This window comes from Citrus clementina, unplaced genomic scaffold, assembly GCF_000493195.1.
Source record: "Citrus clementina cultivar Clemenules unplaced genomic scaffold, Citrus_clementina_v1.0 scaffold_1, whole genome shotgun sequence".
In the NCBI taxonomy this organism is placed as follows: domain Eukaryota; kingdom Viridiplantae; phylum Streptophyta; class Magnoliopsida; order Sapindales; family Rutaceae; genus Citrus; species Citrus x clementina.
Genome location: NW_006263303.1, coordinates 26,110,234 through 26,135,671, shown reverse-complemented (window position 1 = coordinate 26,135,671; position 25,438 = coordinate 26,110,234). Strand labels below are relative to the sequence as shown.

The 25,438-nt window shown below is 35.6% G+C and overlaps 4 protein-coding genes across 8 annotated transcripts; all 4 read right to left on the bottom strand.

The window, feature by feature from the left end:
- Window positions 1–65: 65 nt before the first annotated feature.
- LOC18055867 (organic cation/carnitine transporter 7) lies at window positions 66–3,695 on the bottom strand. 3 transcript variants are annotated; one of them, XM_024178041.1, is made up of 7 exons: window positions 3,637–3,695; window positions 2,870–3,172; window positions 2,018–2,086; window positions 1,667–1,904; window positions 914–1,412; window positions 626–828; window positions 66–509 (listed from the first exon to the last, which is right to left on the bottom strand). In XM_024178041.1, exons 2-7 carry the CDS (start codon window positions 3,139–3,141, stop codon window positions 300–302), a joined length of 1,491 nt encoding a protein of 496 aa, XP_024033809.1. In that variant the 5' UTR covers window positions 3,142–3,172; window positions 3,637–3,695; the 3' UTR covers window positions 66–299. The 3 variants fall into 3 exon arrangements, with proteins under 3 accessions (XP_024033809.1, XP_006453144.1, XP_006453143.1); XM_006453081.2 differs by lacking the exon at window positions 3,637–3,695 and adding an exon at window positions 3,289–3,535; XM_006453080.2 differs by lacking the exons at window positions 2,018–2,086; window positions 3,637–3,695 and adding an exon at window positions 3,289–3,535.
- A 1,092-nt stretch (window positions 3,696–4,787) lies between these two features.
- On the bottom strand, window positions 4,788–8,796 carry LOC18055866 (organic cation/carnitine transporter 7). 3 transcript variants are annotated; one of them, XM_006453076.2, is made up of 6 exons: window positions 8,699–8,796; window positions 8,160–8,428; window positions 7,229–7,466; window positions 5,954–6,470; window positions 5,645–5,847; window positions 4,788–5,511 (listed from the first exon to the last, which is right to left on the bottom strand). In XM_006453076.2, the coding sequence occupies exons 2-6, from the start codon at window positions 8,426–8,428 to the stop codon at window positions 5,278–5,280; spliced, it is 1,461 nt and encodes a 486-aa protein (XP_006453139.1). In that variant the 5' UTR covers window positions 8,699–8,796; the 3' UTR covers window positions 4,788–5,277. The 3 variants fall into 3 exon arrangements, with proteins under 3 accessions (XP_006453139.1, XP_024033437.1, XP_024033438.1); XM_024177669.1 differs by lacking the exon at window positions 8,699–8,796 and having other exon boundaries at window positions 8,160–8,605; XM_024177670.1 differs by lacking the exons at window positions 8,160–8,428; window positions 8,699–8,796 and adding an exon at window positions 7,697–8,152.
- A 3,403-nt stretch (window positions 8,797–12,199) lies between these two features.
- On the bottom strand, window positions 12,200–17,130 carry LOC18055865 (organic cation/carnitine transporter 7). Its single transcript, XM_006453074.2, has 6 exons — window positions 16,584–17,130; window positions 15,482–15,750; window positions 14,201–14,438; window positions 13,051–13,564; window positions 12,717–12,919; window positions 12,200–12,578 (listed from the first exon to the last, which is right to left on the bottom strand). The coding sequence occupies exons 2-6, from the start codon at window positions 15,748–15,750 to the stop codon at window positions 12,345–12,347; spliced, it is 1,458 nt and encodes a 485-aa protein (XP_006453137.1). The 5' UTR covers window positions 16,584–17,130; the 3' UTR covers window positions 12,200–12,344.
- Window positions 17,131–20,762: 3,632 nt separating this feature from the next.
- On the bottom strand, window positions 20,763–25,394 carry LOC18055864 (organic cation/carnitine transporter 7). Its single transcript, XM_006453072.2, has 6 exons — window positions 25,094–25,394; window positions 24,005–24,273; window positions 22,701–22,938; window positions 21,489–22,002; window positions 21,157–21,359; window positions 20,763–21,019 (listed from the first exon to the last, which is right to left on the bottom strand). Exons 2-6 carry the CDS (start codon window positions 24,271–24,273, stop codon window positions 20,786–20,788), a joined length of 1,458 nt encoding a protein of 485 aa, XP_006453135.1. The 5' UTR covers window positions 25,094–25,394; the 3' UTR covers window positions 20,763–20,785.
- Window positions 25,395–25,438: the final 44 nt, after the last annotated feature.

The window sequence follows — 25,438 nt, the reverse complement described above, 5'->3', positions numbered from 1 at the left end:
GGTGAAGGTTTTCAATTTCGTTCAGACAACATACCAAATTTTTTAAAGAATTTTAATAGATTACGTAACGTAAATGATGTCATTCTCATAAAAATCAATGTATCACTTATTATAGAAATGAAATAATCGGGATCGCGGGCATGTGCAGAGCGCCTGCCCACCTGTCCACAGAATGGCACATGCTCTAAGTTAAAGTAGCCAATGACTCGCTGCATCGACTGAAGACGAACAACTGTTTGCAAATTAATGATTTTTTTTTTTTTTCCCTTGAAACCATATTGAATACAACAGCAACGGTGTCAGTCAATCCTTTTGCCCTTGGTTTCAAATGGGAAGAGAAGTATGCAAACTATTGAGAGAACAATCACAACCGCCAAGAGAAAGATGGCAGCCGTCTGATGGCAACCGGTCACCAATCCAACGGATACTAGAGGGCACACCATGCCCCCAATTCGTCCCACTGCACTTGCAATGCCGGCACCAGTTGCCCTCAGTGAGGTTGGATACACCTATTCGAAACAAACCCGACTTAGAAACTTCAGTTTGTGGAATATCATCAATGTGGACAAGTTAAACAAATGCTATGCTGACTCAAAAAATAGTCTGATGAAAGTCTGGGACAAACCTCTGGTGCATACACGCAAGCAACGGCAAAGGTCCCATTGGCAAACATTCGAGCTCCAAATAATAATACTGTTGTTAAAGTAACAGGTTGATGGATAAGCAGTGGAAGAAGAAATATGAAAGTCAAAATGGACATAATTGCCATGGAAATCTTGCGTCCAACTCTGTCCACAATCACTGCTGATAACAGAAGCCCGGGAAGTTCTGGAAAAGATTGCAGTAAAATTATGAGCATAGAACAATATGTTTTTCCAGCAAGTACTCGGAAGTAGACATTGGGCATTCTTACCTGCCAAGCTAGTGATAAATACATTAACGTATAGGCTGGCATCCTGGGCATGTTCCAAAAGCAAGAGAGTTGAGCCACATCTGGCTTCCTCACTATTTAATTCTGATGTCAACAATATAACCCCATAATATACGAATGAATTTCCAAAGAAGAGAAACCATAACAGAAGGGTAGTTCTGATTAATTCTGATGACAACAGCATGAGAAAAGATGAGGATCCTGATTTATTTACAGTCGAAGAGAGGAGAGGTGTATGTTCTGGTATAATAACTTCTTCATCCGGTGTAGCAGTTTCATCAGAAACAAGCATTCCTGATGGGAGATTTGTCCTGTTCCTTTGAGCCATTTTCTCCAGAACGTGAGCAGCATCAGCCATGTTACCTGCAGTACATAGATACTTTGGAGTTTCCGGTGCAAGACCGTAAAGTAGAAGCACAGCAAATGAAGGTACAGAGCTCAAAGCAAGTAGCCATCTCCAATTCAATCTGGGCATCACCATCTGCAATATTACATAATTCTCAAGTTTATACCCAAAGTCTTCCTATCCTTGTCACTAAAATATCATTTAACAGATAGCTAGATAGTCATTACCAAAAAGAAATCCAACTGATATATAGGATTAGTTTTTACTATTGAGAAGGATATTGCCCTGTATCAAAATTATAATTAGGTTTTATTAGGAAAGAGATTAAAATCTCATTATATCTAAGCCAAAAAGGAAAAAGAGAGAGTGATGTGAGAAATAGAACAAACCCATGCAAGGGCAGCCTCAAATATTGTTCCTAGCGTCCAGAAGGTTGATATAACAACCATCAACATGCCTCTATTTGAAGCAGGAATGAACTCTAGAAACCAGGATAAACATACAGGCCCACTGCCTAGGCCAATACCGACTAAACCACGGAGAGTAACCAATGACAGATAATTCAGGGAGAAAGCACTCAGTAACCCAGCAACACTGGCTAACATTGCTATGCCAAGAAGACCCTTCCTGGAAGGGCAAAGTAAAGAAGAAACTTAGAAATAAAGTTGATCCATGTCAGAAGCAAAAAAAAAAAAGCATGAGACCAGGGGAGTCCAATATCAAAAGAAAATGAAGAGTACCATTCAATGAAATCACATTTATGGTTAACTTCTTCAGCAGAACAGCTTGACACTCGATTGATCAATAAACTGTAAAGGCAAACCCATGTTCAACATAGGCAATTTGGCAAACATTTATATGAGTCGGCAAAAAGGATGGACAAATTCTTCCCATGCATCAATAAATAAAGTTTTTCCCAAAAATTGCCAAACCACATTCAAGGGTTTGACAACATTGATTCAAATGAAAGAAACACTTTGCAGCACAAAATACTCACTAATTAGAAAAGTTTTTTAAGATGACAGAGCGAAAAGAAACATAGAATTATCTCTAAGGACAGGTCTTCTGTAAGTAAATATAGTATGGGGGTTGCACAATAGGCTCACATGCCACTGAGGTCCAATCGTTGCAAGTTTTATAAGATTGCATCAAAACTTCATTAGAAAAAAATTGCTAAGTGTAAAGCTTCCTAATTCCTGAAAACCTATTTGCTTTTCAATAAAAGGCACATCTCAGCCTCTCTGTCCAGAGGATTATGAATTGTTTGTGTTCAATAAGGTGTGTACACATACATACAACTGGGAGAAAAATGTTTCCTTCAACAAGAAGAGCTAGCAGAAAAAATCAACTTCTTTGCATCCGGTGCTGCAAATGCCTTGTCCACAACTTCACAATCAAAGTTTTCATATCCGAACGGGTAAATCATTCTATAACTTAAATGGTCACACCAATCGTGGCCATGCTATGCAGGTGTATATATCTATGGTGTCCTTTTTATATAATAAAGAAGAAAATGATGATAAAATTTCAACAAAGCATAAGCAAATGAAAAGGATTATGGGGAAAAAAAGAAAAGAAAAGAAAAGGCCTACCTTCTACCGTAGTTATCTGAGATGAAACCCCAAGAATAAGAACCAACAAGCAGTCCAGCAAAAACAACAGAGGTCAAAAGGGTTTCCTGAGCTGGTGAAAGGTTCCACTCAGACTTAATTGCCGGTCCAATGAAAGACAAAATCATAATTTCCATAGCTTCAGCCACCAAACCCAGTCCAGCATATATAAGAACAAGAATTTGGAATTTCCCGAACCCCACATGATTAAGTGCTTCATCCAGTGTGTACACAGGCACAACTTCATTATCCATTTCTGAACAACAAATCCGAACAATATGCAATCTGCAACCGTTAAAAAAGAAATAAAAATTCTTTCAATTGAAACAAAGATATCAACATGAAAATTTAACATCTTCCATATATTGCAAATTGAAAACATGTGAAAAACAGCACTTAACCATCGAAGTTGATGAAAATTTTAAGAAGGAATTGTGAAGAACTGAGGCGGCTCTTAATGGTCAAACAACTAAAATATCTTTTAGTTGTTTACTCAATAATGCATGTGAATTTTGGCTGTTCGCTATTCATAAATCACAGCAATGATTGAATAATTTATTGCAGCAAATTGGGTCGACGTTTGTATCGCCGCGTTTACATGAGTTCTCTTGTTTGGCATTTCTTTTTTTTTTTTTTTCTTTTTTTTGGTTTGGGGGGGGGGGAATGATAAAGAACAAGAAAATATCAGTGCTCATTGATTAAAAAACAAATTTTTACACTGCATGAAGATTAAACTTTTTTTTTCCCACCTTTTTCAAAGATGTAATGACCTTGTAATCAACATGATATGACCTTGATGTTAGACGATAAGCGCGTGCGTTCATTAAATTTTGCAACGAAGTAAACTAATTTTTTTAATAATAATAATAAGAAGAAGAAGCACTGATATTATTATTAGAGAAATTTTTAACCTACTATCAAATAAATTGATATTTTATACTACGCACTCAAAAAAAATAACGTGTTGCGCCGCGCTCCCAATTCTATTAATTTTTCATTTATTTTTAACAGTTTTGTCTAACTTTTGATTAAATGATAAAAATGCCCCTCTATATGAAAAAAAAAGAAAATTTTTAGCTCATTTCATTTTTTTAAGGTTTTTATTTCAATTGCAATAAAAAAATTCCTTGTTACATGTACATTGTCACCACTATTATTTTTCCTTTAATTTTTTAAAGATTTTTATTTCAATTGCAATAAAAAAATTTCTTGTTACATGTATATTTGTCACCACTATTATTTTTCCCTTAATTTTTTAAGATTTTTGTTTCAATTGCAATAAAAAAAAATTCTTGTTACATGCACATTGTCACCACTATTATTTTTCCTTTAATTTTTTAAAGATTTTTATTTCAAATGCAATAAAGAGAATTCCCATTAAAATTAATTTAAAGAATGAACTTCTAATTTTATCTCTCCACCGTTAAACTTAACTGGGAAAATAACGGAATTAGGAGTGCGGTGCAACAAGTCAAATTTTTTGGGGACTCAGTACAAAATGTCAATTTATTTGAGGGTAGGTTACAAATTTCCCTTATTATTATTATTATTATTAGTTGAGAGTTTTGTTTTAAAATAATTTATTTTTTAAATGAAAATTTTATTTACCTTCAATAAATTATCTAATAAACTAATAATAAATTAACGAAAAAATATTTTAGATTATTGATTAAAAAGTAAAGATGAAACAAATTATTGCATTAAACTCTATTGATGAACAATTTTTTTTTTTTAATACTATTCATATGTGGATGTTGACTCAAATAAACTTGTATGCCAACTAATGTAATATAGATAATTCTTCTACGTTGCAAGAATCAATAATTCACAACTAAAATGCTAAGATTGTTAATGAACTTTCCAAGTATAGATGGGAAAAGAAAATGGGAAAGCATTTCCAAGCATATAGATGAGAAGGAGATATATTAAAAGGTAAAAAAATTAATTATTTACAAAGTATATTCCGATCTCTATAAACAAATAACAATTTTCAACATAGATATCAATGCCCCCTTCCCTCCATGATTGGCGATGTCTAAATATTTCTTCTTCGTAGACTTGTGGCATAATCTGGTGTGGTTGCAGGATTTCTAAGCCTTTGTTTTAGATATAGGAAAGCCCAGTTTCAGCTGGTTCAACTTCCATTAACATTAAACTAAGAAGTTTCTCAGTTAACTGTTCACTATTGTTCTTTGGTTAGATGATGTAGCTGATAAGAGGATGCTTTATGTTTGGACTTCAGAAAAGAAAAAAGAAGAATGAAGAATATGAGAGTTTGGCCCGAAATATATTTTGGGAACATGGAGATGCATAAAACGAACATTTTAGCAAGGGGTGTGTCGAGAGAGTTAGATGCTGAGAATTGGCTGAAGGGTAAACATAAACTCAACCTAGTCTGATGTAAAATCTACAGTGTCACTCAATTCCTGCCCTTTAGTTTCAAATGGGATGAGCATGACAGAAAGAATAGAAGTCACAATAACAACCACCAAGAGAACAACAGCAGTCATTTGATGGCAATTGGCCACCAGTGCAACCGCTACCAGAGGGCATACCATGCCACCGATTCTTCCCATAGCGTTGGCAGCTCCAGCACCCGTTGATCTCACTGAAGTTGGATAGATCTACAGGGGAAAAACTAAGTCAAAACTCGAGAGAAATTCATTACTTGGAATCCACTTAATTGCCTATTTCAGTTGTAAAGTCAAATGCCAAATCATAAGGGTCTTATACCGTAAAGAGAGTCATCAGTTTTACCTCTGCAGCATAAATTAAGGAAACTGTAAAGGCACCCATGACACACATGCGAGCCCCAAACAGCAAGCCTGTTGTTAAAATATTGGACTGATAGGTAACCAGTGGTAGTAGAAAAAGGCAAGATAAGGTGAACATAATGGTAATGGAAAGCTTGCGCCCAGCTGTGTCCACAAGTATTGCAGCCAAAAGAAGTCCAGGAATCTCTGAAAAACAGTTTTTAAGTCATTAATTAGCCAACACTATATGAAATGCAAATCTTTTTACAAAGTAGCCATTACGGGAAACAAATTCTCAAATCACATGCAGTACCTGCCAAGCTAGTGATGAATTCGTCTATATAGAGATTAGCATCCTGGGGATGATGCGAAAACATCAAAGGTGAGCGACATCTAGTATCTAGGCTGCTCAGCTCGGAGATCAGCAGGACAACAGCATAATATGCGAATGAATTTCCAAAGAGTAGCAACCACAGGAGAATGGTTGTTCTAGCTAATTTTGAAGAGAAAAGCATAAGAAACAACGATAAGCCTGATTTGCCCTCTGTGGTTTTGTTTCCACCATTGGATGAAAGTAGATGAACTAGTTCTGGAGGAGCACGTTCTCCAGTCGGTAGAGTTGATCTATGAGCGACAAGCTTGCCATTTGGGAGCTTTGTTTTGTTAACTTGAGCAATTTTCTCCAGAGCACGATGAGCCTCGGCTGTTCGGCCTTTCAGGCATAGGTATCTTGGAGATTCTGGCTGAAAACCGAGAAAAGCAAGCAAAATAAATGATGGTATAGAGGACAGTCCAAGTAGCCACCTCCAATCCAATCTTGGCATGATAATCTGCAATAGAAGCGATAAAATATTCAAATGGCATGTTGTCCGTAAGCATTTCCTGGCAGGAAGAAGAAATACTTTCATATCTCAGTTGCCAATGTAATAATCTCAGATCAACTGTTGCCAATATTTATGACTAAGATAATTTTGAAGCAAAAAGCCATTACATGAGGGAGTACTAAGATAGGCGTAAACTTGTTTCATGAACAGCAAGTCTGTATTATGACAGGAAATAATATTTAATTTCTCATCAACAATGACAGTGCAGTATGTATATTTAGTGTCCCAAAAGTCCTCACTATGCATCAAATACTTCTGTACTTATCAATGAAGGCAGTCTCCATTGCAAAATACTCAATATATGCCATTGGCGGCCCCCCCACATCCTTTAATTAAAATTTGCCATCTTATAGGCACTCAACTTCAAGATTTAACAATTTATTGACTTCAGAGAAGGCTGAACAATAAAAAGTAAATTAGATTATCTTATTATGGCACAAAATAAATTTGGCATTGTTCTGAAATTTTTTAAATAAAAGCTAGTCGTGTTCATTCTACTTTCTTCTGGTGAATCACTAATTAGCATTACGTTTAAATACTTAATTGGAGAAAGGGGGAAAAGAAAAAAAAAATACATCACTCAAAATGACAGAATCAACAGAATGATGGACGGTGATCATATATCCTCCCATTTTGTAACCCATAAGTTCAAGTGTTCAATCCGATGAACTTGGACAAATGTAGTAGCATGATATAGCACTTACCCATGCACCTATAGCCTCAGAAACAGATCCGATGGTCCAGAAAGATGAAAAAATAACCATCCACATGCCTCTATTTGAAGGAGGAACAAACTCCAGAAACCAGGACAAGAATACATGCCCACTGCCTAGGCCAACACCAACCAAACAACGAAGTGTTATCAATGTTATATAATTTGGAGAAAAAGAACTTAATAGCCCAGCTCCAGCAGTTACCAGCGCCTCTCCCAGAAAGCCCATCCTGAAAATGACATATAAATAAGGGTTAATGGGAAAGAAGGTTTCTAAAATTTTGCAAACTTCATCTGCCTAAATGACACAGTTTCAGCATCCAAACTTCTCTCTGCCTCACTCCCTCTGTGGCCCTTACGGTTATCATGTGAATCAAAATTTTATCACCAATGACAGTTAATCCCGCCTGCACTAGCCAGAACCTAAGTCCTTTGACCACAGCAATAATTTAGTGTTTACCTCACCAAATTTTGCCAAAGATGAGGTAGTCGAAACATGAAAATATTCACGGCATTGGGTCGAAAAACGTCACACCAACTGATAAAGATCATCTCCTATGCTGACATGAAAGCGGAACGAAATTTATAGGTGGACCAATAAAATAATTCCTAGCTTTCTGCATTTCCAAAACAAAATGCAGTAGCTGAATGGACAGATATAACAACTTTAACGAACCTGAAACCTTAACATGAAAAAGTTCCTAATTCAAACAACCATAACAGGCTGGGCGACCAGCATAATTCCCAACAGGTTGAGAACATTAAATTGACTTCCAAAGAAGCAGAGGGATGAAAAAAAAAAAAGATTGCATCTCTACGGCTTCCAGAAAAGCAATTCACTACAACCCGAATAATTATAATATTTGGTATGTGACAGAAATAATGGAAACACAAAAATAAATAGAGCCAATGAAAAAGCATGCCTTCTTCCATAGTTATCGGCCACAAGGCCCCAAGCGTAAGCTCCGACCACTAGTCCAGCAAAAACAGAAGTTGTTATAAGGCTCTCTTCAGTTGAGGAGAGATTCCACTCAGATTTAACAGTTGGTCCGACGAAGGAAAGGATCATAATCTCCATTGCTTCAGCAACCCAACCAAGTCCAGCATAAGCGAGCACAAAGCATTGATATTTCCCAAAACCCACATGAGTAAGGGCTTCATCCACCGTGTATACGTGCCCCTGCTCAGCCATCTGTGAAAACCCAAATAAAAAAAATAATAAATAATAATAATAATTTATAAATTAGCATTAAAACAAAAAAAAAACGTGGATCAACCCCATCCAACATTATTAAACAAAATGAAATTTTAACAACATGTCATCATGATCATAAATTGAAACTACAAATAATATAAAATTTTGCTAATCAAATTTAACAAGAAGAACAAGTAGAGTCAGAATTACTGTAACTTATAAATATATAATAACGATTCAATAGGGGAATGAGAAAACTTTACGTACGATGAAAACAGATGATAAGAAGGGGGTGTTATTGTCTCCCTCTAATAAAAGTCTTGCGACGTGAACAAAGGAAAAATCTTCTTCTGTCTATAATATTAATGTTGCGTGTGGGTGTGTATAAAATGGACATCATAATTTTGGAAACCAATCGTGGTTGCAGGGTAAAAGGACAACTGTCATGCTTTTACTCTCTGTCGGGGGTCAGCCACTCCCCGCCATTTTCACCTTTTACTTTTTGCTTTTTATCTTCGAGCACATGCTATTTGTGGTCAAGTACCCAACACGAGAAAGAAAAAAAGAAAAAAGCCAAAAGCCATATTATATTAATTACGGTTGCGGCCACTGGTCCCGTCAAAATCTATCTCGGTAGTCGATTTTGCGCAGCTGCTTAATAAAAACAAAGCACTTCAGAAATTTATTGCCATCTTGTCTGTTTGTAATTTGCATGCATGTGGAGTGATGATGGTCTTTTATCATGTGTCAAACGTTTGCAATATTTTATTTTTCGTTTTCTTTTTTCTTTTTTTTTTCTTCAAAGAAATTGTATTGTACCTAATTGTTATATATATATATATATATATATATGGATCACTTATAAAAAAGAAGAAAAAGAGTATATATTGGACTGAAGGAGTACTCGGACAAAGATGCTGAGTTCGGAATCATGGGAATGTGGGCCAGGGGGATCACGTGCATTCTCTAGATGGCAAGATCGAACTTTAAGGGCATGTTTGGCAGCATGTATTAAGCCGGCATGTATTGCACTTATTTTTTTAACTCACGTTTGGTAAATTATTCAACTGGTATGTATTGTATAAAAAATTAAAATTAATACATATTTGGGTATGCAATAAAGACCGGCACCAACCCCTGGGTCTTTATTAGATTGGTCAATAAAGTAAAAAGGAAAAGTAAAAGAACCCAAAAGTCTACAACTCATATCATCTTCTTCTTCACTTTTGAAAATAATACGGACAGCTTTTTACCAAATCCTTTTGATGCAAGTAAGTTCAGCACTTAACTTTAACAAATCTTTATTAATCATTCAAATATTAACTAGATTTATATTAATTTCAAAGGAAATTTGGTCTTACTCCCAAGTTCCTATAAAAACCTTTCAAAAGTTTTCTGGGTTCTCCTTCATTTGCTAGGTATGTTTTGCTCAGATTTTGCTTAGATACATAATAAATATCGTGCATTAGTCATTCGGAAAAAGTGAAATGGTTGACATTTGTTCGTTGATTTCGTTATGTTATGGTCATAACTTGACCAATTGAAAATAAAATAAAATAAAAAAGCCATACGACTTATGCCTGGGCTTTTTTTTTTTTTTTGGCTATGTTTCTGAAGGAGTGAATGGGTAGAAAGAGAGAGAGAGAGGAGGAGGAGGAGGAGCCTATGAAAAAAGTGAGTAAAAAAGTGTTAAGAAAAAGTTTGCTTAAAGAGAGAGGAGTGACGAGTTGTTGTAATGTTGTTGCTGCATGTCTGGGCTTATATTGAGTGTTGACTATGATAAGTATAGATATATTAATTGCTATATCACAAGGGAATAATTAAGATAAAGATTTCTAGCACTTTAATATTCAAGATGAAAGATGATTAAGGCAAAAGAGGCTTTGGGTACAAAGGAATTATTATTGGGAAATGCCTAAGGTAATAAAGATGTAATTAATTTATTATTAGATACAAAAGTCTCAACATCTACTTGTTTTTGTTTTTGTTTCTATTTACGATATTTGGAAGTTATGATTTGATATTTATGTTTTATTTCTCGTGAATTCTAGCACTAATGCTCTTATATAACAATTGGGAAAAGAGGCTGGGATTCTGTAAATAGTTTTTTTTTTGTTTTTTTTTTCATGTTTTAGGAATTGTTAGTAATTGATGTTTTTTATCTATTTTTTTTTAGATATAGAAAGAAGAAGAAAATTTGCCCTTTACATATTATTGACCAACTGGCACCTACAATTAGCGTTCTTATCCATAATGATGTATTTGTGCTTGTTGGAGTTGATTAAGAAAGGCAATGAAAGGAAAATGATTCGTAGTCGACCATTCGTAAACCATGCTAGTCGGTTGCATGACCTAGATAGCATAATAGGCAATGATGACTTACAATGTGTGCATCAACTAAGAATGGATAGACGAACATTTGGTTTATTATGTGAGTTACTTCGATCAAAAGGAAAGGTAAAGGTCGATGGTTTGGTGACTGTTGAAGAGCAAGTTTGTATGTTTTTGCACATTCTATCTCACCATGTTAAGAATCGCACAATTAATAGTAGGTTTTTCCGATCCGGTGAAACTGTTAGTAGATACTTCAACTCAGTGTTAAGAGGAGTCTTACGGTTACAAAGTATCTTACTAAGAGCACCCGAACATGTGCCAGAAAATTGTACTGATGGGAGGTGGAAGTGGTTTAAGGTATTTAACTATTTATACTACATTTTTTTAATTAACCATAAAAGTGCAAGAGCTTATTATCTATATATTATTTTACTTTTTAATGTATGTAGAATTGCTTGGGGGCATTAGATGAAACTTATATAAGAGTACGTGTGACATAAAATGATAAATATAAATATATTTATTATTATAATAAAATAATAATTATAATTATAATTCAATTAATAATAATTAAATTTTTAATTAACTGAGGTTATTTTGAGAATTTAAAATTATACGGGGCGAATTCGTACTCTAGGGTTTTAATAAAATAAAATTGAGTGTAAGGGGTTAAATAAAATTTTTTAAATTAAAAAATTTTATAATATTTATGAATATAATATAAATAACATCGAATATGGGAGGCTGGATGAAATTTCACAACCAAACCGTAAGTCACGTTAACGTAAATTAGACGGACCCATATATGTATATGGATCACTTATAAAAAAGAAGAAAAAGAGTATATATTGGACTGAAAGAGTACTCGGACAAAGATGCTGAGTTCGGAATTATGGGAATGTGGGCCAGGGGGATCACGTGTATTCTCTAGATGGCAAGATTGAACCTTAACTAATTAAATATAAAGCGTCGGATTTGAGAATACTTTGTCCACTTACCATATTAGTTGCTGTAGGCAACTAAAGACGAGATATTTTTATTATTAATTATTGTTAATATCCTTTCATTTCAGTTGATGTCTTTCGGATTTTGGAGCAGTGATGACGTGGCTGATTCTCTTTTTAGGGTATGAACTTGTATGAATGGTTAAAAAGGGAAATACCAAAATCAAATAACCAAAAATGCCGTCGCTCAAATTAATGTTAATTAGTTTGATTTTATGGGCCGTGATCATTGATAATTTTTGCATTTTTCTACCTTCACCAACCGTAAAGTTTCTTTTTTCACAGAGCACTTGGTATCTTATATTTCAACAGCAACATACGAAGCCTAAAAGCCTTATTGAAATTCGGCTGCGAGCCCAAAATTTGAAAGTGATGAAAGGAGATGATGATGACTAATGAGAGAGATCCAAACATGAAAATTAATAAATGCACTTGAAACTTAATTTATATAACATTTGCGTCCAATGCATAAGCGTTCCCACTTCCCTGAGAAGTAAGAAAGTTTGCTGAAGCATTGTGCATTGACACACTTTTTCCACTGGCAAGAGAGTAAGAGAAACGGAGCAACAAGCTTACTATGATTCAATTGCATCCACGGCGTCTTTTAGTTCCCGTCCCTTGGTTTCAAATGGGAAGAGCAGAGAAGAGGCTATAGCCAGAACAAATACAACCTCGAACAGAATAACCGCAAGTCTTAGGTGACAACTGGTTACAAGTCCAACGGCAACAAGAGGGCATACCATGCCTCCTACTCTTCCCACAGCACTTGCAACACCAGCCCCAGTTGTCCTCGCGGACGTAGGATATATCTGATATGAAAAACATATTTGTGAAACTTGAAAGAGTAAACGGTCATAAAAATGAAGCCTATAACATATCAAGAACTCAAAGCGCTATTAATTAGTATAATTTTCTTTCAACAGGTATGAGAAGTTCCATCAGATTACCTCAGGGGCATAAATTGTGGCAACTGTTATGGTTCCTGTGGCACACATGCGAACTCCGAACAGTAACACCGTAGTTACTACAGCAGACTGATGGAAGACCAGTGGCAGAAGGAAAATGCAAGCTAAGACAAACATAAGAACCATGGAAAGCTTGCGGCCAATTTTGTCCACTATTATTGCTGACAAGATAAGCCCAGGAAGCTCTGTAATATAAAATCAACACAAATGTTACTAAGCCATGACTCTATATGAAAGAAAATAAAAGGTGTTAAAAGAGCAGAATATAATTCAAAATATAGAGTACATGACACGGTCAAAGGAAGTCATACAATACCTGCAAAACTAGTGATAAACACATCGACATACAGGCTATTATCTTTCGACTTGTCAGCATGCAAGACTTTTGAGCCGCATTTACTGTCTCCACTGCTTAGCTTAGAGGTCAACAAGACAGCGCCATAATATGAGAAAGCATTTGCAAAGAATAACACCCATAGGAGAAGAGTTGTCCGAATTAATTTTCTTGAGAAAAGCGTAAAAAATGATGAGAAGCCAGACTTTAACTTGTCGGTGATCTTTCTTGTCATTGAGATCATATGTGTATCTCGCAATAAACTTGATTCTTCGTTCTCTTTAATTGCTTTATCAGAAACAAGAATGCCGGGTGGGAGTTTTGTTCGGTTGACAAAAGCCATCTTCTCGAGAATTCTGTGTGCATCAGCTGTTCTAGCTTTCGCACACAAATACCTGGGTGACTCAGGTGCTAGACCATAAAAGAGAAGCAGAGCAAATGATGGTACAGAGGAAAATGCAAGTAGCCACCTCCAATTCAGTCTTGTCATGACAACCTGCAAATGAAAGAATTTTTAAATTTTATGGAGCCTCAGAGCCTCCTGTCACCAGCATACCAGTTATCGCTTAAGAAGAATAAAAATAGAAAAGCATGATTAGTTATTTGGTTCAGACATCAGTTGAAGATAAACGTCCATTTTTTCCGAATATCATAAACTTCTAAAGGTACAATATCTTTTCTGGAATGATGCCAAAAGATTTTGGGTAAGGAAGAACCAGCAAAACCAGCTGGGAGAGCTTACCAATGCACAATACTTGTAATATTTCAAGTGATATCGAACACATTTTGAAGTTTTAGATACTAATTAGTTTAGGAATTATTTTCATTTTGGAAACTTAGTGTTCCTCGGCCAACAGGAGTAGATTCCCTTCAGATTAGGTTTGGACTACCATACATAGAGGATTAGTTTTTAGTGATTATTAATTCACTGAAATCTTGTTTTGTCTCTTAATTCTCTTTGTTCTTCTTCTTCCCTTTGTAATTTTTTCTCCCACTCTCTCTTTTCTTTATTTCCTTTCCCACATCATTACCATCCCACAAGGTAAAAAGGGGAATGTTTCTAGAAAGTAAAAGAAATATAATCTAAGAGTTATTTGGATAATGACGGTAGAAGTTAGGAAATTATACATACCCAGGCAAGTGAAGCCTCAAAAATTGTTCCAGCTGTCCAAAAAGCTGAGAAGGCTACCATCCACGTGCCTCTATGTGAAACAGGAACGAACTCCAGAAAATAGGATAAGAATACAGGTCCTCCCCCCAAACCAATACCAACGAAACAACGAAATATCAACAATGATACATAATTTGGGGAGAAAGTACTTAATAGTCCAGCCACACTAGTTACCATAGCTATGCTGAGAAAACTCTTTCTGGAGAGAGCAGATACTAGTCAGCATTTAATAAAACTAGAAAAAAGTACTTATAAAACATCAAGTTTCAACCAAAGACTTTATATATATGAATAAATTCTTAAGTAGAATGGCCTAACATTTGATGGTTAAGTGCATCTTTATGATTTACTTAAGGATATCAGGGAAAAAAGGTGAACTGATGTACTGAAATAAACTGAACCTTAAAAGCCTGGTGGAAAACGAAGTTGAACAGACTCATATTTGAGCTGTACCAAGCAAAAAGCTTCTTGCAGCACATATAACAGTCAAGAAACATCGCGCTTTATAATCCATGATGCGTATGACTTGAAAATACAATAACATTTCTGCCTATGGCAATTCACAAGTAGTATGCAATGAGTGGAACAGCAAGAAAAGAATGTGGTGACAGAAATATTCCTTACAGATTCTAGTAATACTTGTAGTAACATTTTAGGAAGACCACTGAACAGGTTGAAAAAACTGGAAATTGATAAATTAAAGGGAAATGAATGGCTTAGAAAGGGTGCTAAACTTTTTTAGAATTTCAAATCTCAGTCTGCTAATTTAGAAAATTTGTAACACTGCATAAACACTTTATTCTTTCTGCATGGATATTTGTGACCCCCTAATTGCTTCTGTGTGCCTACATGTTGAAGTTTGAGTGGGCGAGTTAAAAATTGAATCTGTTAAGGTAAAACAGGCATCAAGAGCTCAGATGAGTTGCAAAAACAGTTTAGGTTACAATAAAAAGGGACAAAGCTATTAAACATATTTGAAATTTAATATGTACATTTCTAAGTTGAAATAGTGAGAAACATCCAGAAGGCAAATCCAAATTGTGGAGAAAGCACATGATGAAACTCCCAAGTAATCTCCAGAAGTATAAGAATCAAAATGAAATCTTTTATATACAAATCCTCCTGTGAGCCGATGAAGATATAGGCTAAAAGAATGATAATATGCTATCTGCAAGGTAAGAAGCTATTCTAGCAACGTAGCAAATATACGTTCGATGTCTGAATTAACAAGCAATAACCTACCTCCTCCCATAATTATCAGAAATAATGCCCCAAGAATAAGCTCCAAGCAGCATCCCAGCGAAAACAACAGTGGTTAGCAGGCTCTCTTCGCTTGAGGTTAGTTTCCACTTTGATTTGACTGCTGGTCCAACAAAAGAGAGAATCATAATCTCCATTGCCTCTGAAACCCAACCAAGTCCAGCATATGCCAGCACTAGAGCTTGGTACTTCCCAAACCTCAGAGCAGAAAGTGCTTCATCCAGCATGTACACAGGACGTTCATCTCCCATCTAAAGACCCAAATTGAAAGATATTGTTGTCCATAAACATATCCATCAAAATTATTAGTCCACTGCAGACTATATTTGCATAAATAATGACTACTCTTACCAACAGAGAGACAACAGCAATGGCACAAATAATTGTAACAAATAACAAGAGAGAAATTCATATCCTTATGCATAGTTGGACCATTGAATTTATATGTTTCAGTCAAAGAAACTTGTTTTCGGCTCAATTGGATGAAAGTTTACACAGTAAACTAATCAAATGTTGAAATGTGTTCTAAGTGACATAACCTTGAAGTCAATGTTTTTTTTTTTTAAAATACATATAACATCCTTATGTGTTTCAGCAACTTCACATATTTAAATTCTATAATTCTTTGTTTGAAAATAAAAAATAAAAAGTCAAAAAAATCCACTTGAGGGTGTATGTTAGGTTCCAGGAGACAGACAGTGAGACAGAGAAAAAAATAAATTGTCAATATGAAGTCAAAATTCATTCAGTACACCAGAAGAAAGCAGCTTTTCTTTTTGCTTGCTGCAACAACAACTCCAGGGAAAGCACTTTTGGGAAGTTTGATAAAACATTTGCACAAATATGTCCCATACCAAAGTAAATTCAGGCAAGTTTCTGGATATTCAAAAGCATGTATGCGCAGCTTAAATTAAATAGTTCTGAAGTAGCTTCACAAGAATTGCTTATCAACTAACAACAAAATGCAGTAATTGTGGGAACACAAATGCATCACCTTTCTTTAGAAAACACGTGCAAGCCAAATGATCAAAAGCTCTATATGATCACAAAAAGAACAATGAAAATACGAAAAACAAGAAATTACCTTTACTGGTTTCACCTGAAAGAGTGAGTACTGACTACAGAGCACAGAGCGGTCAAGTAACTATCACAAACAAATACTAGTAGGACGCTAGACCGACTTGTCGTACAGAGGTGGATATGGAAATGGGAATCCTGGTAATCATTGTCAGAAGGTCGTCAACGAATAATTGAATGTTCTTTAGGTGTTGGTGCAAGTGGGCGAGATCGTGAATCGATCAAACCAGAAAGTGACGTGTGGAAGGGTTTGGGTCATTTGTGGTCCGATCAATACGATTAAAAAGAAAATTATGATTGTGTTGAAAGAGAAGGAGGTGGGAACCACGGGGGCTGTCGTTTTGTTGGTGATCGATAACGTCAAGAACAAGAAAGATTACCGAATGCCACCACTGCGGCGAGCGCTAGTTGACAAGTGTGTAGAAAATGACACCAACTTCGCCGGAGTTCGTCACCAGTTCGCATGAGATGACATAGGTAATCGGTAATGTGGTAATTAGTAATGATATTTCACTCAAAATTTTTGACGGAATAGTTATCAAATAACTCTAGTATCTTGCGCTTTTTTAGTGGGATCGTTATATTAAAAAAATTACGACCCCTTTGGCAGTTCAAATCTCAGTATTAGTACACCGGTGGATTTGATTTTTTTTTGTATAATAGGGGTTTATTTGTCTCTTTCTATTAGGGTAAAATCGATGTCTTTCTAATATTTACAGTGAAAATAGATATTCTTTTAATTTTAAGTAAATGCTCGAATGTCGTATAATAGGCTCCAATATTGACAGTGAGGATATATCTCCCTCCAATTTTAAGTGAAGATTGACTTTCAGATTGTCCTATAATAGGATTATTCATGAGAGTCCTCGATTGATCTCTAATTATAAATATCAGTAGAGATTTGATTGTATTATATTAGTATATCAAAAAAAAAATTAAGACTGCATAATTTTTCTGTTATTTTTGTTGCATGTGCATATACATGTGGTTTTTTTTTTCACTCTTTTGCCTCTTTAATCCATAGTAATTTATTAGTTCTCTCTTATTTTTATTTTTGTAGGTTATATTTATGTGACTTGAGTTGAGAGACATGACTCTCATGTATATGATTTGTTTCCCTAAATTTAAAACAATTTCTTCTATTTGTATTTTCTTTCATTATACTTGAAACTACTTTTAAACCATAATTTCCAAATCAATTATTCTCATTCATAAGTTTATTGATAGAAAGAACTTTTTTTTTTTAAATGTTGCAATAAAAATAAATAAGACTAATTTCAAGAGTGAGAAAATGGCTTAAAAATCATAAATGAATTAAATAATCATAAATTAGGTGTTGATTAAAAGGGTATTTTTGGAATCATGTTGGATTTTACTGAAAATGGGGGTCTTCGGAGGATATTTGAGGGGCATAAATAGATTCACTCTACAATATAATCTACAATAAATGCATCATCGTAAGGTCTCCGATTCAAAAGAATGTTAACCCCTGTCTCGGCCATATCCGTTTCTGTTTGGACTGAATTGTCACAAATCCAAAAACAAAGACAATAATAATAATAATAATGTTGACGGAGAGAAGGTTCCGGAAGATCCATCAATTACCCTGCTAGCTAGGTTCCTACTTTTTAGCACAATCACGAATAAGAACTTAATCCACATTTTCCATGAAAGTCCATGACTCCATGGTCCATGCCATCAAAATTTGCAAAGATTTCGTTAGTAAAGTCATTGAAATAACCGTCATAAAATCGTAAAAGAATAAAACAAATTGGGTTATTAATAAATACTTTCTCCTGATACTATAAAATTGAAAAATTATTTTTTAAAAAAAATAACTTGACGTGTAAATTTTTATTTTTTATTTAAAAAAGTAGAGGAACGGACTTTATCCATATTAATTTTTTATTTCTTATCTCTCTGAAAATTCATATTGGGGTGATCAATTAGATAAAATTATTTAAAAATTACTCGACATCTTAAAGGGGTGTAATTATGTTATCGATTAAGTGATTAAATTTTACTACATTTCGCCAATAAATAACTTGGTGACTCAGGAGATGGATAATAAAAGAGAAGCAGAGCGAATGATGGTACAGCAGAAAGTGCAAGTAACCACCTCCAATTCAGTATTATCATGACATTGTGCAAGTGAAGGCATGTTGACATTTTATGAAGCCTCAAGGCCTTCTTCAGTCACCAGCATAATACTGGGTAAAATTGTGTATTAATTTATCAAGAAAGAAATATGTTATCAGAAAGCAGACTCTTAAGCTTCATGATGTAAGTGACTTTTGAGTTTGAAGTCAGGACAGAAAGCGTACCCAGGCAAGTGAAGCCTTAAAGATTGTTCTAGCACTCCAGTAAGCTGAGCACACTACCATCCACGCACCTCAACAAGAAACAGGAACGAACTCTAGAAAAATAGAATAAAAATACGTGTACTCTGCCCAAACAACGACATATCACCATACACCACCATTGATGCATAATTTGGTGAGAAAGCACTCAGCAATCCAGCCACACAAGTTACCACTGCTAAGCCGAGCATACTCTTTCTGGAAAGAGCAGACCAGACAACATGATGACTTGTAAAAATGAAGTCTAGTTTCAACCAAAGACATAATATTTATGAATCGTTTCTTTGGCATAATGGCTTGACATTATATAGATAAGACCAGCTTCACGATTTACTTAAATATAACATCAGAAAGAAAAAGGCGGATTGACGTAAAGAAAAAAAGAAATGACTAATATCTTGTACCACCAAGGGCTTCTATTTCTTTAGAAAGCCACTTGTAGAGTACAGTACATATAGCAATAATCTAGAAACTGAAAAATGATTTTCACTTTATTAAATTCGTGAAGCCTATGATTAGAGTTCGAATGTGCTAATATTCAAAGCTTAAAATCATCCATAAATTCTTTATTCTGCATGGACAGTTCGGACAGCATAATTGCTTCTGCGTGCCTACAATGTGGGAGAAGCAAAAGTAAATTAACAAAGCAAAACGGAAGGACGAAATAGGCTACTTCCTCCCCGAAATTAACAGAAACAAACAGCATCCCAATAAAAAAAACAACAGTCGCCTGACGTGAGTCCCCATTTTGATCCTACAAAAGAGAGAATTATCATCTCCATCGCTTCCGAAAACCAACCGAGTCCAGCATACGAGAGAGCACAACAGCTATGTAGTTCGCCAAATCTCAGAGCAGAAAGTGCTTCATCCAACGTGTACACAAGGCTTTCATCTCCCATCTACTGAACCCAATTAAAAACGATGAGGCTACTTCTCACCTCCAACAATAACACCGCCAATGGCACAAATAATTTGTAACAACTAACAAATTACAAATCAATGGAAAGAAATTTGTATCCTTGTATGTTTCGGTCAAAGAAACCTTTTTCTTTTAACTGATCAGTTGGACTAAAAGTCCAGACAACAATATTATTGACAAATTAACCAAATGTGTTCTAAGAGATATATATTAACTTGATATTGGGTTCACCCGAAATAAAGGTTTAAACTCGGAGTATGATAATAAATCCTAAGACGCCAAGTTAAACCGACTTGTCGTGCGGATAATACCTTTTGCCGTTCCTTCCTGATTAAAAAGATATCTCACGGGTTAATAATGATTTTGGTGCCTGGAGTTCGGAAAATTCCACTGCGCGGGTACCAGCCCTGCAGCGTAAAATTCTGAATATTTTAGTTCGGAATTATGGGAACGTGGGCCAGGGGGATCACGTGTATTCTCTAGATGGCAAGATTGAACATTAACTAATTAAATATAAAGCGTCGGATTTGACGATACTTTGTCCACTCAACATTTTAGTTGCTGTGGGCAACTAAAGACGAGATATTTTTATTATTAATTTTTGCATTTTTCTACCTTCACCAACCGTACAGTTTCTTTTTTCACATAGCACTTGGTATCGTATATTTCAACAGCAACATACGAAGCCTAAAAGCCTTATTGAAATTCGGCTGCGAGCCCAAAATTTGAAAGTGATGAAAGGAGATGATGATGACTGATGAGAGAGATCCAAACATGAAAATTAATTAATGCACTTGAAACTTAATTTATATAACATTTGCATCCAATTCATAAGCGTTCAATGAAAAGTAAGAAAGTTTGCTGAAGTATTGTGCACTGACGTACTTTTTCCACTGGCAAGAGAGTATAAGAAACAGAGCAACAAGCTTACTATGATTCAATTGCATCCACAGTATCTTTTAGTTCCCGTCCCATGGTTTCAAATGGGAAGAGCAGAGAAGAGGCTATAGCCAGAACAAATACAACCTCAAACAGAATAACCGCAAGTCTTAGGTGACAACTGGTTACAAGTCCAACGGCAACAAGAGGGCATACCATGCCTCCAACTTTTCCCAAAGAACTTGCAACACCAAACCCAGTTGTCCTCGCGGGCGTAGGATATATCTGAGATGAAAAACATATTTGTGAAACTTGAAAGAGTAAACGATCATAAAAATGAAGACTATAACGTATCAAGAACTCAAGCGCTATTAATTAGTACAATTTTCTTTCGATAGGTATGAGAAGTTCCATCAGATTACCTCAGGGGCATAAATTGTGGCAACTGTTATGGTTCCTGTGACACACATGCGAACTCCGAACAGTAACAACGTAGTTACTACAGCAGACTGATGGAAGACCAGTGGCAGAAGGAAAATGCAAGCTGAGACAAACATAAGAACCATGGAAAGCTTGCGGCCAATTTTGTCCACTATTATTGCTGACAAGATAAGCCCAGGAAGCTCTGTAATATAAAATCAACACAAATGTTACTAAGCCATGACACTATATGAAAGAAAATAAAAGGTGTTAAAAGAGAAGAATATATTTCAAAATATAGAGTACATGACGGTCAACGGAAGTCATACAGTACCTGCCAAACTAGCGATAAACACATCGACATACAGGCTATTATCTTTCGACTTGTCCACATGCAAGACCTTTGAGCCGCATTTACTGTCTCCACTGCTTAGCTTAGAGGTCAACAAGACAGCGCCATAATATGAGAAAACATTTGCAAAGAATAACACCCATAGGAGAAGAGTTGTCCGAATTAATTTTCTTGAGAAAAGCATAAAAAATGATGAGAAGCCAGACTTTAACTTCTCGGTGATCTTTCTTGTAATTGAGAGCATATGTGTATCTCGCAATAAATTTGATTCTTCGTTCTCTTTAATTGCTTTATCAGAAACAAGAATGCCGGGTGGGAGTTTTGTTTGGTTGACAAAAGCCATCTTCTCGAGAATTCTATGTGCATCAGCTGTTCTAGCTTTCGCACACAAATACCGGGGTGACTCAGGTGCTAGACCATAAAAGAGAAGCAGAGCAAATGATGGTACAGAGGAAAATGCAAGTAGCCACCTCCAATTCAGTCTTGTCATGACAACCTGCAAATGAAAGAATTTTTAAATTTTACGGAGCCTCAGAGCCTCCTGTCACCAGCATACCAGTTATCGCTTAAGAAGAATAAAAATAGAAAAGCATGATTAGTTATTTGGTTCAGACATCAGTTGAAGATAAACGTCCATTTTTCCGAATATCATAAACTTTTAAAGGTACAATATCTTTTCTGGAACGATGCCAAAAGATTTTGAATAATGAAGAACGGGCAAAACCAGCTGGGAGAGCTTACCAATGCACAATACTTGTAAAATTTTATGAGGAAACTATTACCTAAAGATACCTCAATCTTCTCTGGAAGACTGTTAAGCTTCAAGTGATATCGAACACGTTATGAAGTTTTAGATACTAATTAGTTTAGGAATTATTTTCATTTTGGAAACTTGGTGTTCCTCTGCCAACAGGAGTAGATTCCCTTCAGATTAGGTTTGGACTACCATAAATAGAGGATTAGTTTTTAGTGATTATTAATCCACTGAAATCTTGTTTCATCTCTTAATTCTCTTTGTTCTTCTTCTTCCCTTTGTAATTCTTTTCTCCCACTCTCTCTTTCTTTTCTTTTATTTCCTTTCCTACATCATCACCATGCCACAAGGTAAAAACGGGACTGTTTCTAGGAAGTAAAAGAAATATAATCTAAGAGTTATTTGGATAATGACAGTAGAAGTTAGGAAATTATACATACCCAGGCAAGCGAAGCCTCAAAAATTGTTCCAGCTGTCCAGAAAGCTGAGAGGGCTACCATCCACGTGCCTCTATGTGAAACAGGAACGAACTCCAGAAAATAGGCTAAGAATACAGGTACTCCCCCCAAACCAACACCAACGAAACAACGAAATATCACCAATGATACATAATTTGGCGAGAAAGAACTTAATAGTCCAGCCATACTAGTTACCATAGCTATGCTGAGAAAACTCTTTCTGGAGAGAGCAGACACTAGTCAGCATTTAATAAAACTAGAAAAAAGTACTTATAAAACATCGAGTTTCAACCAAAGACTTTATATTTATGAATAAATTCTTAAGTAGAATGGCCTAACATTTGATGGATAAGTGCATCTTTGTGATTTACTTAAGCATATCAGGGAAAAAAGGTGAACTGATGTACTGAAATAAACAGAACCTTAAAAGCCTGGTGGAAAGCAAAGTTGAACAGACTAATATTTGAGCTGCACCAAGCGAAAAGCTTCTTGCAGCACATATAACAGTCAAGAAACATAAAAATGATTTGCGCTTTATAATCCATGATGCCTATGACTTGAAAATATAAAAACATTTCTGCCTATGGCAATTCACGAGTAGTATGCAATGAGTGGAACAGAAAGAAAAGAATGTGGTGACAGAGATATTCCTTATAGATATTTGTGACGCCCTAATTGTAGTGACATTTTAGGAAGACCACTGAACTGGTTGGAAAAACCGGAAATTGATAAATTAAAGGAAATTCAACGGCTTAGAAAGGGTGCTAAACTTTTTTAGAATTTCCAACCTCCCTCTGCTAATTTAGAAAATTTGTAACACTAAATAAACACTTTATTCTTTCTGCATAGATATTTGTGACGCCGTAATTGCCTCTGTGTGCCTACATGTTGAAGTTTGAGTGGGCGAGTTAAAAATTGAATGATTGAATCTGTTAAGGTAAAACAGGCATCAAGGGCTCAGCTGAGTTGCAAAAACAGTTTAGGTTACAATAAAAAGGGAGAAAGATATTAAACATATTTGAAATTTAATATGTACATTTCTAAGTTGAAATAGTGAGAAACATCCAGAAGGCAAATCCAAATTGTAGAGAAAGCACATGATGAAACTCCCAAGTGATCTCTAGAAGTATAAGAATCAAAATGAAATCTTTTAAATACAAATCCTCCTGTGAGCAGATGAAGATATAGGCTAAAAGAATAATAATATGCCATCTGCAAGGGAAGAAGCTATTCTAGCAACGTAGCAACTATACGTTCGATGTCTGAATTAACAAGCAATAACCTACCTCCTCCCATAATTATCAGAAATGATTCCCCAAGAATAAGCTCCAAGCAGCATCCCAGCGAAAACGACAGTGGTTAGCAGGCTCTCTTCGCTTGAGGTTAGTTTCCACTTTGATTTGACTGCTGGTCCAACAAAAGAGAGAATCATAATCTCCATTGCCTCTGAAACCCAACCAAGTCCAGCATATGCTAGCACTAGAGCTTGGTACTTGCCAAACCTCAGAGCAGAAAGTGCTTCATCCAGCGTGTACACAGGACGTTCATCTCCCATCTAAAGAACCAAATTGAAAGATATTGTTGTCCATAAACATATCCATCAAAATTATTAGTCCACTGCAGACTATATTTGCATAAATAATGACTACTCTTGCCAACAGAGAGACAACAGCAATGGCACAAATAATCGTAACAAATAACGAGAGAGAATTTCATATCCTTATGCATAGTTGGACCAGTGAATTTATACGTTTCAGTCAAAGAAACTTGTTTTCTGCTCAATTGGATGAAGGTTTACACAGTAAACTAATCAAATGTTGAAATGTGTTCTAAGTGACATAAACTTGAAGTCAATTTTTTTTTTTTTAAAAATACATATAACATCCTTATGTGTACTTCACATATTTTAATTCTATAATTCTTTGTTTAAAAATAAAAAGTCAAAAAAAATAAAAAAATCCACTTGAGGGTGTATGTTAGGTTCCAGGAGACGGTGAGGCAGAGAAAAATAAATTGTCAATATGAAGTCAAAATTCATTCAGTACACCAGCAAGCAGCTTTTCTTTTTGTTTGCTGCAACAACAACTTCAGGGAAAGCACTTTTGGGAAGTTTGATAAAACATTTGCACAAGTATGTCCCATACCAAAGTGAATTCAGGCAAGTTTCTGGATATTCAAAAGCATGTATGCGCAGCTTAAATTAAATAGTTCTGAAGTAGCTTCGCAAGAATTGCTTATCAACTAACAACAAAATGCAGTAATTGTGGGAACACAAATGCATCACCTTTCTTTAGAAAACAGGTGCAAGCCAAATGATCAAAATTCTCTATATGATCACAAAAAGAACAATGAAAATACGAAAAACAAGAAATTACCTTTACTGGCTTCACCTGAAAGAGTGAGCACTGACTACAGAGCACGGAGCGGTCAAATAACCATCACAAAATACTGGTAGGAAGCTAGACCGACTTGTCGTACAGAGGTGGATGTGGAAATGGGAGTCCTCGCAAATCGCAATCATTGTCCGAAGGCGGCCAACGAATAATTGAATGCTCTTCAGGCGTTGGGCAAGCGGGCGGGCGAGAGCATGAATCGATCAACCAGAAAGTGACACGTGGAAAGGTTTGGGTCACTCGTGCTACGATCAAGAGGGTTGGAAAGAAAATTAAGAGGGTTTGCCTAACTTACGTTTCACGTAAGCTACGCCCTCTCACACAGCT